Source organism: Lycium barbarum, chromosome 6 (genome assembly GCF_019175385.1).
Source record: "Lycium barbarum isolate Lr01 chromosome 6, ASM1917538v2, whole genome shotgun sequence".
NCBI lineage: Eukaryota > Viridiplantae > Streptophyta > Magnoliopsida > Solanales > Solanaceae > Lycium > Lycium barbarum.
This window is the reverse complement of record NC_083342.1, coordinates 105567528-105585145: the sequence shown is the minus strand read 5'-3', so window position 1 is coordinate 105585145 and position 17618 is coordinate 105567528. Positions and strand designations below refer to the sequence as shown.

The following is a 17618-nucleotide window of genomic DNA, read 5'->3' as shown; positions in this document are numbered from 1 at the left end:
ATTGTTTCCCTCTTTACAAATGAGCCACCAAAACATATTACCCCTTTCCTTTCCTCTTACTGAGCGCAAATTTAGGAATTAGGGAGACATGAGGTAAGTGCTAGAATGGGAAAAGTGTTGTTTACCAAGAAAATATTTCCTTGATTAAAATAAAACCTATCTGATATTTCCTACGAAAACTAAAATGTCTTTCGTGATATGAAAGAAAAAAGAAAAATAAAAATATTCTTTTCGTTTTTTAGTATTCACAGTAATTGCTCTCCCATGTCCGATATCTAGCCACCACTACTATCACATAAAATGCAAAACGCACCCTCACAAAACCATCACTAAAATCAACACTTTCAGCAAAAAGATACTCCACAACTCCTCCCCCTGCTGGGATGGTGTGGTAGACGGAGATTATTACACTTTATTCCATCTAAAAACAGCATTTACAACACTTGATATACTCCACTACTGGTCAATACAACAACATACTTGATCCTCAGCTTTAGATAGAGCAGATATGGCTTTATGAAGGAAAAATCGTCTATCAAGATATAGACCATAACCTTTCAGTCATAGTAGCGTGTATTAAATGCTTCCATCAGTAATGCAAAAGGTAACCGAACACCATACTAATAAAGGCCACAGTAATCACATAGAGGAGAGGAAATCCAACTCGGACTTTCTTTCCGCCTTTCTTATTTGTCAACATGACCTGCAAAGCACATCACCACAAAAAGAACACGAAAAAAAAGGGGTTAATTGGGGACACTTCTTATTGAGCACAAGATCATACCAAAGGAGCATTGTGACTGAAATACAAACTTTTTTATCAGGTAAAATTTGGGGAGAGAAACTGAAACACAATTTCTTCCTCCCTCACTTTCACGGGTGCACATTTTGTAAGACTTAAATGGATCCGACCAATCAAAGACAAGAACATAATTTGCTTGAGGTAAAGCTAGACTAACATGGACTCAGACCAGTTACGCAGCATACTGTGGCTATCATTAACCAATAGAGATTTAGTTAAGAATTAGGGTAGCATCCCAAATTTTTGAGGACTTCTACTGCTGTCGATCTTAAATTAATAATATTAAAAAAAAAAAAAAAAAAACCCATCTTGTTTAAACCATATAGGAACAAACGAAAATACCAATTCTCTTTGTAAGCTCTCTCTTTCTTGAGCGGTAAATTTCCTCTCCTCCGTTAGCCTTGAGATGGTGTCTTTGGCCTGTAAGAGTGTACGAAAGAGTGAGAAACAGCACTTCCCCAAAATAATTGCGGACACCAAACCTAATATTAGACTCATCTGTGAACAAAAACTTCCCGAGGGAGGGAAATCTCGAACTCTATGAAGTGCTCCAGAAGAATAGAAAAATCTTCAGTAAGAAGGGCCGAGGTTGATTTTGGTTCCAAATTTTATTCTTTTGGCATTGAATTCATCAAAAATGACTAGACAAGGCAGCAAACTGCGGTATAAACTAGCTAAACTAGATCCTTTCCAATTTTCATCAATAGATCAACTTGACCAATAGATGCCAAAGCTAGCACAAACTGAAATTCTATGATAAAAATGAGGCACGCGTAAATAAGAGAAACTCATTGTGGTTGATTCCCAGTATTGTTTTATATTCTGTAAGGTCGATGTTACTGTGTACTTGCCAAAGAAAAGATCTTATGCAACGACTCTGAACCTTATCATGCATTGGACATCAAAAAAGAAGAAAGTGTTTCAACATAGTTTGAGCAACGTATTGAAAACTTCCGAAATTGTGAGTTGGCCATGTGTCGGAAGTGATCCGGCATATTTTTGTACAATCCTTTCATCCCTTGCTTGATTGATGGAAGGTATGTCTTCCAATTCTCCATTGGTTGGTTTTACCCCCTTGATTGCACAAAATTGATTCTTATTCATCAACGACAAGTGGCTTCTTTTCAAGACGTAAATAACATTTACTTAAAAAATAAAACCAGGCAACTCCTCAGCAAAGCTGTATCCATATAAAAACTAAAACCACAAAGGACATTGACTAAATGTGGTTTTTGCAAATGACATAACAGAGGTTGTTCCAGACTCAAATTGAAATTTATAAAAAAAAAAAAAAAAAAAGTGAAAAGGTAAAAAATTCTAACCTCACTTAGTTTTCGTTCTAGTTCACTTATTTTGGACTTCATGATCCCAACATTCTTGACTAATTCCATCTCTTCTTCATGCTTCCTCGTCTCCAACTGCACATGCTTTCCTTCCATTTGCATGTTGGCATTTTCCTTTTTAAACTCACTTACATTCTCATCCAGCTGGAAAGTGTAAAATATATTACCAAACGGCTAACTCAATGTTCATAAAATAGACTAAACACCGGAAACTCAATTTATCAACTTATCAAGCAACTGCTGAAATAACTGAGAATTAATATAGTTATATGTTACAGCATATTCTACATTTTCTCTATGTGTTTAGGTTTATAGTATAGAATACTCTTCATAGTTATGTCATAATTAGGAATATCAAGATTTAGATATTTTTTCCTTATTTGATAACTTCCCTAATTTTATGCAGTCTAAACTTTGTTTCGAACTCCTATGTAAGGAGCATATTGTTTAGAACAAATTTAAGACAAATTCTCTCTTTTTCTTTTCTATATATTCAGATGGTTCAGAGCCTTAATCATGGTACTTGGCCGCAGTTTTACAACCAAATCCCAAATTGACATATCTGAACATACTTAGCATTACTCCACGGTATTTTTTTTCATTTATAACCGGTCTCCAAATTCTAGTTCAGAAGAATAACTTACTTCTTTCTGTGGATTTTGATCAAGTGGGTTTACTTGATCTCTAGTCAACGATTCTTCGTATCTTCCACTGTGGTTATGTACTCCATTGATAGATCCCTGAAAAAGATTACCATTATTTAGCTTGTTGTCATTTTAATATAATAAACAACATGGTCAAAAAATTCTGGTTTCCGAAGAGTATTACTTACTTCTTGCTGTGAACTGATATTTTCATTACCATGTACTTGATCTTCTCGTGGTGAATCTGTGTAACTTGGAAGATCACCTTGTGCTCCATTGATTGGTGATAAAACAGGCGAACTGTGTGGACTGACAAGGATAACTCTCATCTTATTTTCTTGAACATACTTGCCATCATCTTTGGAAAACTACAGTTAAAGCAATCAGAAATTGTGTCAGAGGAGTGCCCTTTGAGAAATTGTATAATCCACTGAGAATATACCATGGCTGATGTAATATCGTCCTCAACAGTCTCTTCTGCCACAACTGTGCATTGAACTAAGAACTTGTCCTTGCATGCCATATCAGGAGGAGGTGCCTTTTGTGCCTGCATGGTCACTGCATAAACAAATGTTAAAAACCCTATATATTGCCTACGATAAATTGATCATTGTTGCTAACAGAAACAATATATTAGGCAGAGGATTATTTGCAATCAGATGTTTCTCACCAGGGAGAATTGACGCATCACAATATCTGTATATATGTTGTATATCATCTCTAAATAGGAACAAAATCTTGCAGAACAACAGTCTGTATTAAAGACAGGCGATCGAAGCAGGTACAACTTGAGTTACAGGTTGAATTAAAATTGAACGGAGAGGACACTCCGTCCCAGATATTATGCTCACACATCAGTAAATTAACAAACAACATGAGACACAAAAAGAAGGGAATGCCCCAAAATACTAGCATGAAAGGTTACTTGACCCATGCCCTGATTGGAAGTGTTTAAAAAAAAAAAAAAAAAAAAACTGGAGAGTGTCTCAAAAGACCGACAATCACTCAAAATTCCTGCAAGAGCAAGATAGTGACAACACCATGGAGCTTCAAGCAAGAAGAGATGAATGCATGCTTCTTTGAACTAAAGTGCATACTTTTTTCATCAGTAAAAAGAAAATCAATATACCTTATAACATCAAAATTCCAATTAACATTACTAATTATGCTATCCAATATACAAACATGACAACATTAACCCCAACAACTCAAATTAAATTTCATTAAAATGTTAATTCAGCAAGGCCATGCAAGATAACTCCAAAAAACTACCTTCACTTTTCAATTAATTAGTCATAACAATCAATTTGCAACATAATTCCATATATAACTCTTTAACAACAATACTAGCAAATAATAGTGATTCCAAAGAGCCATTGTAATATTCTCCTAGCATTCAGCTAGAAACTAGGAAGTGGAGAATATAAAATGAACTAAAGAACAAACAAGAAAAGAAGAAATAGAAACATTAGCAGCAAGGGAGAGTAGAAGAGAGAACCAAAGCAAAAATCCCAAAGCACAATTGTATAAAAAGACAAATCGTACAAGGAAGAAGAATGAATAACCCCCCCCCCCCCCCCCCCAAAAAAAAAAAAAAAAAAAAAGCAAATCGGGAAAACCAAAGAGTAATAAAAGAAGAGTAGCAGCAAAGGGAAGAAGAATAAAAAGACAATGAGAAGAGAACTGAAGCATATATGGAGAAGAATTCTAATACTCTAATAACCCAATTATGTCCTCTTTTATTATTTTTTTCATCTGTTAACGCAAATTCGAATAAGCAACAGCCTCTGGCTGAATTTGTTTTGCGCTTTAAATAAAATAAGAGTTTAGTTCGCTAGTTTTTGTTGAGGAACACGACTTAGCCTTGGTACTTGCACTAAACGCTACCTAAGTGATGCAAAACACCAAGCTTCATAGCACCACATAATTTTAGCTATTAAGTGTGCCTTTCTAACAATACAAAACAGTGATTTTCTAATAACTAAGAACCACTGGTGCACGATTCAAAACTCGGTGGACAATTGGTCCGTCCCTCTACCCTTCTCCACCTAAATACCAAGCTATAGATTTCAACCCACGACATGCACCTAACCCACATGTCAAATGTTGCACTCTTACCACTAGACCTAGCCCAAGCCGCCAAAACATGTTAGTTTGAACCCGTGAGGTGCACCTAACCCACACGTCACCTGTTGCACTCTTACCATTAGACCAAAGGCGTGGCTATCAAAGCATTGGTTGGTTGTTCTTCTTGATTATATTGCTCATGTTCAGTCTATTTAGCAATTTCTTTCTATATAGCGCATGAACTTTCTCCAGTGAAGAAAAAGAAGGACACCACCATCAAAACCAATTCCGTGTCAATTCTCAAAGCTTATTTAGTTTAGGCTGACATTAGCTTCCATCGTTACCATCTTCCTCACTGTTGACCCTAATCCATAACACTGACCCTTTGATTCTAGCTGCAAATTCCCTCAATTATATAAAAGACTAGAATTCTCTATCCATTTGATAGCATAACGACGAATAATCCAAAATGATTTCTTGCAATACATTCCAGAACATCATCCAGACGTTTTTTTTTTTAAAATTAAAATTAACATCATCCAGACAAGTAATCATATTGAAAGGTTTAGCAATGCTGAAGTGATGGCTTATCTTCATAGTAAATTGCACAAGCAAAATCATGCACCAGGAACTACTTCTTGTACCAAGATCCAAGAATAATCTTAAGTTGCATTTACTACTACAAGAAATTTAATGATTTGTTATAGCGCTGCCATACTCAAAACACAGACATGGGTATGCTGCCATCGCGAAGAATTCTTCTTACCTGTAAAATCACAGGATGATCTGGGCTTAATAACTCCTGTGTTAGGTCGAACACAGTATTTCTTTGGACTAGTAGTCTTGACCTGTTAAAATAATTCCAACATGATACTAATCAACCTCTTCTGAATAAATATAATTCCCAGATAGTACTTTTACTGAAACAACAAATACCCATACCTTAAAAGCAACATGATTTTGGGACTTATTAACTAGTCGAATAGTGCAAGAGTTTTGCTTCTTCGGTTCAACTGCAAGGAAAAAGCCAATATAACTAAATATCAGTTCAGTTATTACATCCTTCCCACATTTATACAACAAAATTTCCAATATAAAGCAAAAAGATGCGTCCCCACCCCCCACCCCACAATAAAAATAATTGAAAGTGTAAATCAAACCAAAAGCCTCGGCCTCATTTATCAATAATTCTTGTTAGAATAATTAAATCCGTCTGTTATCCATGTGAATGCTTCAGTCTGATTAAGTTGTACTCTTTATGTGATACTTTTTGCTTTTCGAGAGTCAATATGACTGTACTTTGAAGCTAAATTGGATTAGATTTTTAAAATTTATATATTTGAAAACTACATGAAAAAGTAGTATAAGTTTCAACTTTTCTCGTATCAATTTGGTAAAAAAATACGATCTTAAAATGTTGGTCAAAGTTCGTTTGAACCTCAGGAAATGAAAAGTATCACAAATTGGGACAGAGGGAGCAGCATGATTGCACAGCCCAATTTTGCACTGCTCAAACTCACTGTTTTCTATATTTTTTTTTTCCAAACTAAGTTTCATGCATCTCAACACAATTAAGCGTGTAAATGGAATATGGAAAAGCGTACATATGAACTTGAGTTCCCTTGGTACAATCTCCACCAGCTCGGCGGCATACATGGTTATTCTCTTATCTTAAAATTCAATCCAAAGTAGCAGATATCACTTCCTGCAACAAAAAAAAAAAGGAAGAAGCTAAAACATCAATAATTAAATCTACAAAATGCAGGCATATTTGCAAACCTAAAAGTATTATAAATGCATGGCAGAATCACATTTAAAAATCACATTGAAAAAAAAAAAAAAGGTTGATGGGGCGATTTGATCTAGGAAAGTGAAAGGATGTTCCAATGAGAGAACAAACGACACCGTTTCGAAATGGGAATTGAGAGAGAGAAAACTCACCGGGCGACGATAACAGAAATGAATGCTCTGTGTTTTTTGGGGAATCTTAGAGAATTGAATGGTAGCGTAAATATGTCGTTACTTTGGGTGGTTAAAGCTCTCTGATGTATGCATCAATGTTCTCTTACGGATAATAAACAAAGGATGCAGAGAGAGAAAGCAACGTGCGAATGTAATGCATATATTTATATATAATATATAGATCGATGAACCCTAGAAAATTGAATTGAATATATCATGATGATGTGTGTGAGAAAGAGAATTTTTGGTTGTTAGGGTGATCAGAAGCACAGAATTAGGCAGAGACAGAGAGAGTAGAGGTAAGTGTGAAATGCGTAGGGCTGTTGGCGTGGGTTCACCGAAAGGATCCCAACTGGGGCTTAAAACCTTGTTTGGATGGTTGATACTGTATCGTATTTTATTGTATTGATAGTATCATTTTTTGAAGAATAAACACACACAAGAAAAATAGGATACGGGACAAAGTTATTATAAAAAGGTAGTGTAAAGGATAAAATATGATTGTTAGATACTTGAGCAAAGACAAAATGAAAATAAGAAACGATAAGGTCCAATAAAATTTAAGTAATAATCAAAATAATGTTGTATTTAAACTTATGGCGCTAAATAATATACTCCCTCCTTCCCAATTTATGTGGTACTATTTGCTTTTCGAGAGTCGATTTAATTAAACTTTGAAGGTAAATTGAATTAGATTAACTCGATATTTTAACATTAAAATTTATATATTTGAAAACTACATGAAAAAAACTATAAGTTGCAACCTTTCTCATATCAATTTGATGAAAAAATACATCTTACAATGATAATCAAAGTTCATACAGTTTGAATCTCGAACAATGAAAAGTGTCACATAAATTGAGACAGAAGAAAGTAATCGGTAACAACCATCCAAACAAGGTGTTAGGTTTCGTTCAATCGAACAGGTTCGACCGGACCGCCTGTCTCCATCTAAAGATTCTAGAGTTGGGAGATGTGCAAGAATAATTCGAAAATTGGTGGAAAAAACAAAATATAGAATCAAATCAACAGAGGAAAACTTATGATTTCAATTGATTTAAATTTTAGTTCAGTATTAAATTAAATTAAGAAAGTCAATATGTTTGGATTGGGTTGCTGCTAACCGAAAAAAATAAAAAAGTTAACCACCCAATATGTGTTGCTTGGACTCTTCAAAAATATTACCTCATTCATATCTATTCTTCAAAAAATATATTACTTTTGGAGAATTCACAAGCAACCATCAATATTTTTTAAGAATCCGAGCATTATAAACTGATATGCATGCAGATATAATGTATGTATATGTTTTATTCTAACTCATTACTAAAAAATAAAAATAAACCAGACTTGTAAGCTCATGAATTAAACAAACAAAAATAATAATAAAAAATTGATTTCATTTGTTATAGGTACCATGTGTGGCAATTGAGATTTAACATCTCCATACGTTTTCGTAATTTCAATAACAAAAGTTGCTTTGCAAACACTAAAAAAATAGCTTTTTCTCAAATATACTTTTGAGAAAAATACACTTTCGAGCAAGTAATTTATTCATCCTTTAATCAAAAAGGAAATCTTTGATATTTTATACGTGAAAAAAGCTATTGATATTGTTCACATGCTACCAAATTACAAACATGGCTGAACTTTGGAATATGAAATAATACTTTCTGCACCTTTAATTGTCTTTTCTTTTTTGGTTTTTGATGGTTTTATAATCCAACATATATTGTTGTTATTTGTCTTTTTTCTTTTCAATTTCTTAACTAAATATATACTTTTTTACCTAAAGTTAAGAACATAAAGTAAATAGATAAATGACTTGAGTGTTCAAAACCCGTTTATGTATTCTCACCTTTTTACAGTTGATTAATGATCAACTTAAATATCACAAGCAAATGGAACTCTTTTTCCCCCAACCATACGATATGTGAGGCTCAAGCCTCAACGGGAAGAGAGTTTAAAATATAAACAAGAAAAGTTAGCATAACTTATCAATCTCATTAGCAAAGTGTCTTATTTAATCAATGTTGTTAAGGAACAGAATTATACGTAATGAATTGATAATTGATCTTGAAGTTTATACCTTCACAGGCTAGATATTGTAAAAACCATTCCTTGTGCATTAAACCGGATCCAAAATTTTACCTTCATGAGTTCAATTCTAAGATTCTTAACATTGAATTCATTATACTTTTAAAATTATGTATTTAATCTAATAGTTATTAAAAATATTTGAATTTCATATAAAATTCTATATCTTCCATTTAAGATACCGAATTTGATTTAACCTGATCTTAAGCCACTGGCCCGCCGCTGCTTAGTTTGATTTGATTTTGTCAATTAGGATCCAAACGCAAACAGGCATAATTGAGGTTTCATTTCTGGTGCATGTATATGCATGTTCTAGAGAATTCAGAAATTTTAATTAGGAGTAAAATATTTGTTCACAAATAAGTACTTTTAACCTCATGATCGGACGAGACATAAATTAATTCGTTTGGACTCATGTACGTGCTGCCAGCTTAAAGGACCTTTTGGATAAAATTCATAAACATACTAATACCGACATAAAAAATAAAAGAAAATAAAGGACGCAAAGAGGCATAATTGAGGTTTCATTTGTGGTGCATGTATATGCATGTTCTAGAGAATTCAGAAATTTTAATTAGGAGTAAAATATTTGTTAAAAAATAAGTACTTTTAACCTATTGATCGGACGAGACATAAATTAATTCGTTTGGACTCATGTACGTGCTACCAGCTTAAAGGACCTTTTGGATAAAATTCATGAACATACTAATACCGACATAAAAAATAAAGGAAGAGTCATTTTTTCACCATTTGATGACTTTATATTTAAACTTTATTTCCAACTTTATAGCACTCTAATAATCCCTTCTTGATGAATGTCCTTTCAATATTGTTTCTGTAGGAAAAATACACAATCTATAAGATACAGTTCTCGCAAGATCCATATATTTATTTCACTAATCGATAGTGTAATTATATGTTAAAAAACACGAATTACACCATATATATTCACAGTCTAAGTCATACCTGTTACAGAAGTTTGTTTCAGTATTCGGTGAAGATACTTTCTTTCTTCTTAGAAATCTGCCACTGTAGTTCTTCACAGAGAAGAAGAGAGTTTTTTCTGTTTTTGGAATGAAGAAAGGAAACACCTTTTTTTTTTTTCCAGAAATGAGAAGCTCTTCTGCAGAACTTCTTTAATGTTTCTTGAATAGGTACAATTGTTCAGAAACTTTTGTCCAACAGTTATGTCCTTTCCTTTTAACTTAAATTAAATATATAACAAATATATATTTATTATTTATATGAATCCGAGTTAACTCACTTGGGTGACCCGAATTTAATTCCCTCAGTTTCTTTGACCATCTTTTTGAGTTGAAAACTTAAAATAAAGCGAGTAATTAGAAAAAGGTTGCCCTTGATTGAGAGCTTTTTATGTCATGGTGCTTCCTTCACCAAAATTCCAAATTTTCCTACCAAAAATAATTCAAACTTTTCACCAAAAAAAATAAACAATATAAAGCCTAATATGACCTTTTACGAAGTTACAAGTTTGCCTAAAAATAAAAGTACTTACTAAAAGTGATCACGTATTTTACTCATTTGGTTCAAAGTGAAAATATAAATTAATTAAGAAAAAAAAGGAATTTCTATACTAACTATTCACGTTCCTGTGACTAATTTTTTCCAATAAACTCGAAGTGAGTCGATTTTATTCTTTATTAATAGAACTTGGTGGTAAAGAAGAAAATTTATAAGTTTCAATAGCAAACCGTAAATGACGTAATCGAGATGGAAAAAAAAATTGAAGCACATTTTCAGTTTCACCTAGTTGATTTGTTTAACATTCTTTTTTCAATTATCTAGTATTAGAATCATACTAAGATGACTAAGCTAGATTTGTGTCAGGTAGACGAGTAATTTAGTTTTTTCTATTAAAAAGTTTTTCATTCAAAACCCAATACTCGAACGCCAAATTTGTAGTTGAGAGCGGAGGAATTTAAATCGTCTCACTGTTCCTTTGATATTACTTAGTCTAACTTCAAAAATGTCAAGGGGGTAAAATAAAGGGATAATTACGGGACGTAACTTACTACTACTATCTAATTATATTTAGTAGTTATAATTTTAATTAATTACATCTCATAGCTAATAATTGTATCTTAATAACACTTAATAATTATTAAAATAAAATAAAGTAAAAAAGAAAAAGGGAAGAAAGAAAAAAGCATTGGAAATGTCCGTTCTTCTTTGACTCTCTCTTTGTACTTACCCACCTTTTTCTTCTTCTCCAACTATCTTCTCTCTCTAAAACTCTCTGTTTTCTTTCACTCTCTAAAAACACACACTTGTTTTCTTTTTCTCTCTGAAAACACACACAAAAATTCTTTCGTTTTTTAGTTGTTTTTTATGTGTATTTTGTTAAATATCTTCTTCCATTTTTTTGATTTTAACAAAAAACGTTTCTGACATTGTTAGGGTTCTTGAACAAGCTTCGATTTCATTTTAATGGAGGAGTTGTTGGTGACGATGACGATGAAGGATAACAGCGGTGTTTGTTGGTGACGGCGATGTTTTCGTAGATCTAGTGGCGTCGGTGTCAGATCTGGACGGAAACAGTCAGATCTGGCCGGAAGTCGTTGTATTGACGAATACGACGATTTTATTCACTTTTTTGAGCTTTTTTTGGTAAATTTTTCTATTGTATTCATTTTTGTAGGGTGTATTTGTTAACATAAGCGTTGTTGTTGTTGTTGTTGTTGTGAAATTTCCGGCAGATCTGGCCGGAACTTATGGTTGGTGTTGTTGTATTCATGAATTAGACGATTGTATTCACTTTTTTGAGCTTTTTTTGTTAATATTTTAGATTGTATTCATATTTTTTAGGGTGTATTTGTTAATTTTTGGAGTATCTATGTTTTTGTGTATTCAATTTTGCTCGTTGTATTCATGAATACAACAAGCCCGTTTATGAAACAGATAGTCATTTTCATGAATACAATGTAAAAAGAAAAAAAAATTGTAATACAGCGGGGGAAAAAACGAATACAGCAAAAAAAAAAAGTAGCTATGCCATGTAAATATTGAAAATGTAGCTATGACAATTTTTAAACCACCAAAATGTAGTCATTTATGTAAAATCACCTAAATGCATCCGAGGATGTGATCTAGTAGTCAACGGAATCAACTGATCATGAGGTCTCAATTCGAATTCCATCGAGGCAAACACATTAAGTGATTTCTTTTCATCTATTCAAGTTTTGATGGATAGAGTTACCCGATACTTGTGTTTGTGAAAGATAGCAAATATCTTATGAAATTAATCAAATTATGTACAAGCTAATCCGGACACTACAGTTATTAAAAAAATAATGATAAGGATGGACGACAAACAAGAAGTCATGATCAGGAAGATGGTTGCTTGGCTCTTGCTGAACCATTCAAGTGTATAAATGGTAGCATTAGTGTACTCTATTATTTTGGGCAATCAAAGATTGGATGATTAAAAAGTTGTGTCAAACAAAGTTGACTGTCAGAACACGCTTAAAGGGACAACTTTATGTGCATAATTATATATATATCAACGACTTCCCTCGTTTACATTGACAAGTCATTTTTGTCCGTTTCGACAATATTTTATAAGTACGGTACATTTTGAATTTCGAGAGTTAAATTTTTTAATTTTGATCGTAAATTCAAATATGAATATTTAAGTTTTTCCAAATAAAATTTTAAAAAACTTAAATATTTGGAAAAGACTATGTAAAAAGTACTATAAGACAAAATTTAAATGATATATGAAAAATTACGATCAAAGAAAGACTTATTTGAATCTCGAAATTGAAAAGGTGCCACACAAATTGGTACGGATGGATTACTTGATACGATCGATTATAATCTTAGTTGTTTTACTTCTTATTCATCGAACTAAATTAAATATTCTTTTCATTTCCTTTCCAAAAGTTCCATAAGTTTTATCTTTTCTTTTTCTTTTCTCTAGAGTAGTGTATCTTATGTCTAACTGTTCCTTTTTCCTCCAACATGACTCAATCATTTGATTTGAGCAATTAAGAAGAAAAAAGGGTGCAAAAGTCATAAAATTGATGTAGGTTGAATGAAACTAAAGCAATGTTAAATTATTCAGTCAAAATAAATTAAGGATTAAGAAACAAATGCTTTCTCTCCATATGATACACTAATCAAAAACCCTTTCAAAAGGAGTCAATGCATGATCATAATGAGAGCCAACTGCTTTGATGCAAATCACTATTTGTAATATTTGTTTTTGATTGCCTTTTGTGCTTTGCATAAACACATGAAGCAAATGTAGGTGGGGCAACTTTACTTTAGTTTTAATAATGATGATAGTGAAATATCACCAGTGGAGTCGGTTGAAATCTATATATAATATAAAGCTAGGAATAGAAGAGGTGATGTGGCACCTCTCTATGGCCTCCAATGATATTTATCTTTTTTCTCTTTTTTTCTCCTTTTTCTTCCATTTTATGTATTTACTTGCCCATCAAATTCTGATCACGAGACTCTATGTCTCTACATCAGTTACAAATTGACCATAATGAGTATTAAGGAATGAGTAACGCTTTTGAGGCATTTTGGTGACAAATTCCTTAATTACAATATATCATCTTTTAACTTAAATTCCTAATGCTTGTAACGTAAAAAATGAATAAATTTTTACTCCTGGAAAGTCAGCAAATTTTCATTCTATATTATATTTAGGATCATCACCTATATATATATGTTTGACCATCTCATCTTCTTAATTTGATAGTGAATTTTACATTGATTGATCATCCGATTACACTGCTAACCGTCGGTGAGTAATTTTTCCATCTGATTTGTATCATTCAATAAATTTTACTTTGTTCATTTCTCTTTCATTTTGCTCTAAACAAGCATGAACTAAAATTATGTCCGTTGAATTTTATAGAGGGACAAGTGGCAATATTATTTTGTTATGGGTTTATAGAAAGTACAGCTCTGCCTTATAATGAAAAGGTCAGATATGATATGTATATTTCTTGATAATAAAAATTGATGAACGATATTGTCTTAACATTCCTGTAAAACGTATATAATTTGATGATTTGTTGTTATCAACGATCTCTTATTATTTGTTACAACAACCAATAGGAATACATCTAAATTGTAATTGAAAGATTTCCATCTTAGAATATTTGGGAAGTCATTAATTAATCCTTTTGGGTTTGGAGACTTATTGTAGTTGACGTCGTTTCTCCTACCAATTAAGATCTAACAAGCACATATGCAATGCAATAAAAAATTCTCGTGAAATAGACTCAAGAAATGAAGAGTTAAAGCTCATTTCTCTCTGCCGCACGCTCTCTTATCAAGTGATATTTGGTCAACTCGAGTTAGGAGCTTTTGGTACAGGTTGATGATAAGTAAGAAATTAAATTTGATTCCGCGACATGATGCATAATTGATTTTTTCTTTTTGTCTTTTCATTTTGTTTCGTGCTTCCTTTAATTTTTAGTAACTTTTGAAATTGCTATATGAGAGATATGAAAAAATATTATCCTTGTAAAACATTAGTTTCAAATTCACATATGTACAAATTGAAAAGAGTTTTTTCATATTAATGCTTCTTATTGATTCTTTGATCAATGGCCGTACAACTTCATCATCGCCCATCTTTGATCAATTAATTTGCTAACTCTATTGTTTGGATAAGAATTTACAAGGAACCTATACAACACATACATTTAGGCTCTTCAGTTTTTATAGAGTAGTAGTTTGTTTAGGTTCCCATGCATGTGATATTTTCTTAATCTTAATATGTATTAGTGTCATGGGTGCTGCAAGATGTTCTCTATCGGAGTTGTTTTTGATGTTGTTATCTAATTTAGAGATTACAGTTTCTTTTTAATTTTTCCTCCACTAATGTTTTCTTTGAGAGGTTATATCTTATATTCAACGTTAATAAAAAAAAGAGAGGTATGTCATTTTTTATGCTCACTGTTAATTTGTTTTAAAGGGCAGGAATTCATTGAGGATTATTAGCAATGGGGTATTTTGAAAAGAAAAAAAAAACAGATTTTTGGAGGTGTGGAGTTGTTTCATTTCATATGAATATCATATCAGTGATTTTTTCATGTAACAAAAGTCATTATTGATTTTCATGTACTACATATTAAATTTCTCGCATTCTTTTTCCAGTGTTTGAAGCATGTTTGACAAGGAAAGAATTCCTAAGTTTAGAGAAGGGAGACCTAGCTCTTTATTTTGGCTTTAACTTCATCGGATTGAAAATTTCAACTTTTAATTCTTTCTGATAAGGATTTACAGTTTATCGAAATATCAATTTATGTAAAAGAAAAAAAAAATGTAAATTTTAACATATATATACTAAGAAGTCAAGATAGCTGTTATGAATTAGAGAAATAAACTTGAAAGTATCCTTCCACCTCCCTCCACGAAAAGATAAGGGAAAAGAAACAAAGCCAAGTTTATTTCAAAAACAAAGTTGCGATTTTAATTGACATTTATTTTGTAGTTACTTAATTTTTTAAATTGAATCATAAAATTCCTGATAATTGCTTATGCCATCCATACCCTTTCATATCCACCAATGAAGTTTCACGACAAGTGTTAAGGTCAAGTATTGAAAAACAGCTCTTGAGATGAAATTTCACTACTGATATAAATAAATAATATTGTAATTGTACATCTTTAAACTTGAGTTTTGTGCTTATATATATGTGTGGCACTTCAATATTATTTTAGAAAACAGAACTAATCTTGAAAAGACAATTCTAATGAAGAGATTTATATCTGTGTTTTTTAATTTATAATATTGACTTTATATTCATGTACATAAATTTATAAAGTTCTACGGCGTAAAAGGGTTTTGTTCTTATATTTACATGACATTTGAATGTTTTAGAAAGAACAATCAATCTTGTGAAGACAATTCTAACGAAAAGATTTATACTTGTGATTTTTCAATTTATAATATTAATTGTATATTCATGTACATAATTTTTTTTAATCTCTTCTATCTCGACTAAATTTAAAATAAATTATTTTTGCATATTCATTAATGTCTTTTATCACCGCGCGAAGCGCGGATACATTCACTAGTTTATAAGAGGAAAGGAAATTAAAAAAATACTCATGACTTTTGCACACATTATAAACAGAATTGATTCTTGCAGTTTCCTCTATCTCTTATCTTTCTAACAGTCGTCAGGATTAAAGTGTGTATGGGCCACCAAACCTTGAGATGCTGCATTTTGTTTTGTCTTTTTTAATCATTCGATATTCGAAAGTTGATTATTAGTTCGATTAAGTCGAATTCGAGCAACATTTATCACAATTCACAATTTCATGCTTAACAATTTAATATTCGAAATTCACGGATTCTATTAGTTTTGATTAAACGTTCTCTGTTAAAGCTGTTTTTTTAAAAAAAAAAAAAAAACAAAAGTCCACCCATGGTGGATTGTGGGGTTTAGACAAGATCCCAACCTGTATATTTATCAAAGGTGAGCAAAACACGGAGAAGGACATAGACCATAGCGCCTCCAAACAACATTGAAGAATGTAACATTAAAGCTGACTTCATATCTAAGTTTCAAACCCAAAATCTCTTATTAAAATGTTGTAACTTTTACCAGTCCAGCACTATCTACGGTACTTGTGTGTTGTGTGCAATTTGTTTTGTCATCAAAATTCATATCTTCATGCTTAAAAAGGAATATCGAACAAATAGACTCGGAATATATATTCGGTAAAATAATTGAGGTGCAAGCAAATTTATCCGAACACTATTTTTATTTTTTTGAAAAATAGTTTTAATCGAGTACAATAGTATTTGATAACTTAAGAGTTACAAACATAAAAGTATAACAACCTAAAATCATGTTCTGAATTAGGGTGTCAGCACTATTTGATAACTTAAGAGTTTCAGACATAAAAGTATAACAACCTAAAATCATGTTCTGAATTAGGGTGCCGTTGGAACGTAATTTTTCAAATAAAGTAACTTATTTTTCGAACTTTTAACATTTGATGAAAACAACCTTTTTCTGCATTAGACCTAAATATATTACTACATTGATTACTTTTTACGCTTTTTCATAGCAAATTATATGTCGACCCTATTAGAGATACATTTTAATAATTTACAAAGCACTTTATTCTAATGATTCATGTTTTAGTATACCTATGGGCTCAGGATTTCTTGACCTTTTAAGTTTTTGAGTTTTGGATTAATAATTTGTACATATTAATTGGATTTCTTAAGATAAATACAAAGTTTAAATTAAAGTTATTGAATTCGGCTAAACCGGTACCTTGTCTCTCGCTCCAGCCCTATTAACTACCACATTAAGAGCCTGTTTGGCCTAGCGGTTTTGAGGAGAAAAGCGCTTTTTTTGATAAAAAAAAAAAAATTGGATACTTGAGGTGTTTCTTTTAAGTAGAAGCAGAAGCAGTTTTTGTGCGGTTAGGGAAAAGCAGAAAATTTCTGCTTCTTGGAAAAAGCAGAAGCAGAAGCAGAAATTAATTTTCTTCAAGACAAAAATATCCCTATCATAAATACATATTTACCAAGTATCCCTCATTAATCCATTAGGGATGAAATCATTGAGAATATTCGTGATGTATGAAGAATTCTGCTTATTTTTGTGTTGAATTTTAATTTGTGGAATGATTTTAAATTTTATTTTGGTTGTAGTTTTTTAGTATACTTAAATCATCTTGTTATATTATATCAAT

The 17618-nt window shown here is 31.9% G+C and overlaps 1 protein-coding gene and 1 long non-coding RNA gene across 2 annotated transcripts; one reads left to right on the top strand and one right to left on the bottom strand.

Moving 5' to 3' along the window:
- Positions 1 to 320: 320 nt before the first annotated feature.
- Positions 321 to 7157, bottom strand: LOC132645212 (vesicle-associated protein 1-1-like). The gene is made up of 10 exons (XM_060362062.1): positions 6798 to 7157; positions 6461 to 6561; positions 5799 to 5869; positions 5623 to 5704; positions 3232 to 3347; positions 2978 to 3157; positions 2790 to 2885; positions 2125 to 2289; positions 1145 to 1222; positions 321 to 703 (listed from the first exon to the last, which is right to left on the bottom strand). Exons 2-10 carry the CDS (start codon positions 6510 to 6512, stop codon positions 590 to 592), a joined length of 954 nt encoding a protein of 317 aa, XP_060218045.1. The 5' UTR covers positions 6513 to 6561; positions 6798 to 7157; the 3' UTR covers positions 321 to 589.
- A 6545-nt stretch (positions 7158 to 13702) lies between these two features.
- On the top strand, positions 13703 to 14498 carry LOC132599924 (uncharacterized). The gene is made up of 2 exons (XR_009567069.1): positions 13703 to 13874; positions 14090 to 14498. It is a non-coding gene; the product is annotated as an uncharacterized LOC132599924 (long non-coding RNA).
- The last annotated feature ends 3120 nt before the right edge of the window (positions 14499 to 17618 follow it).

Bases quoted from the DNA above. Each gene is read 5' to 3' on its own strand.
- LOC132645212 (XM_060362062.1), bottom strand. From the start codon at position 6,512: ATGTATGCCGCCGAGCTGGTGGAGATTGTACCAAGGGAACTCAAGTTC. The intron at 2,290-2,789 runs GTAAGTTATTCT...TACACTTTCCAG, and splicing joins ATCAAAATCCACAGAAAGAA to CTGGATGAGAATGTAAGTGA. The intron at 704-1,144 runs GTATTTTCGTTT...TGTGCTTTGCAG, and splicing joins AGAGCTTACAAAGAGAATTG to GTCATGTTGACAAATAAGAA.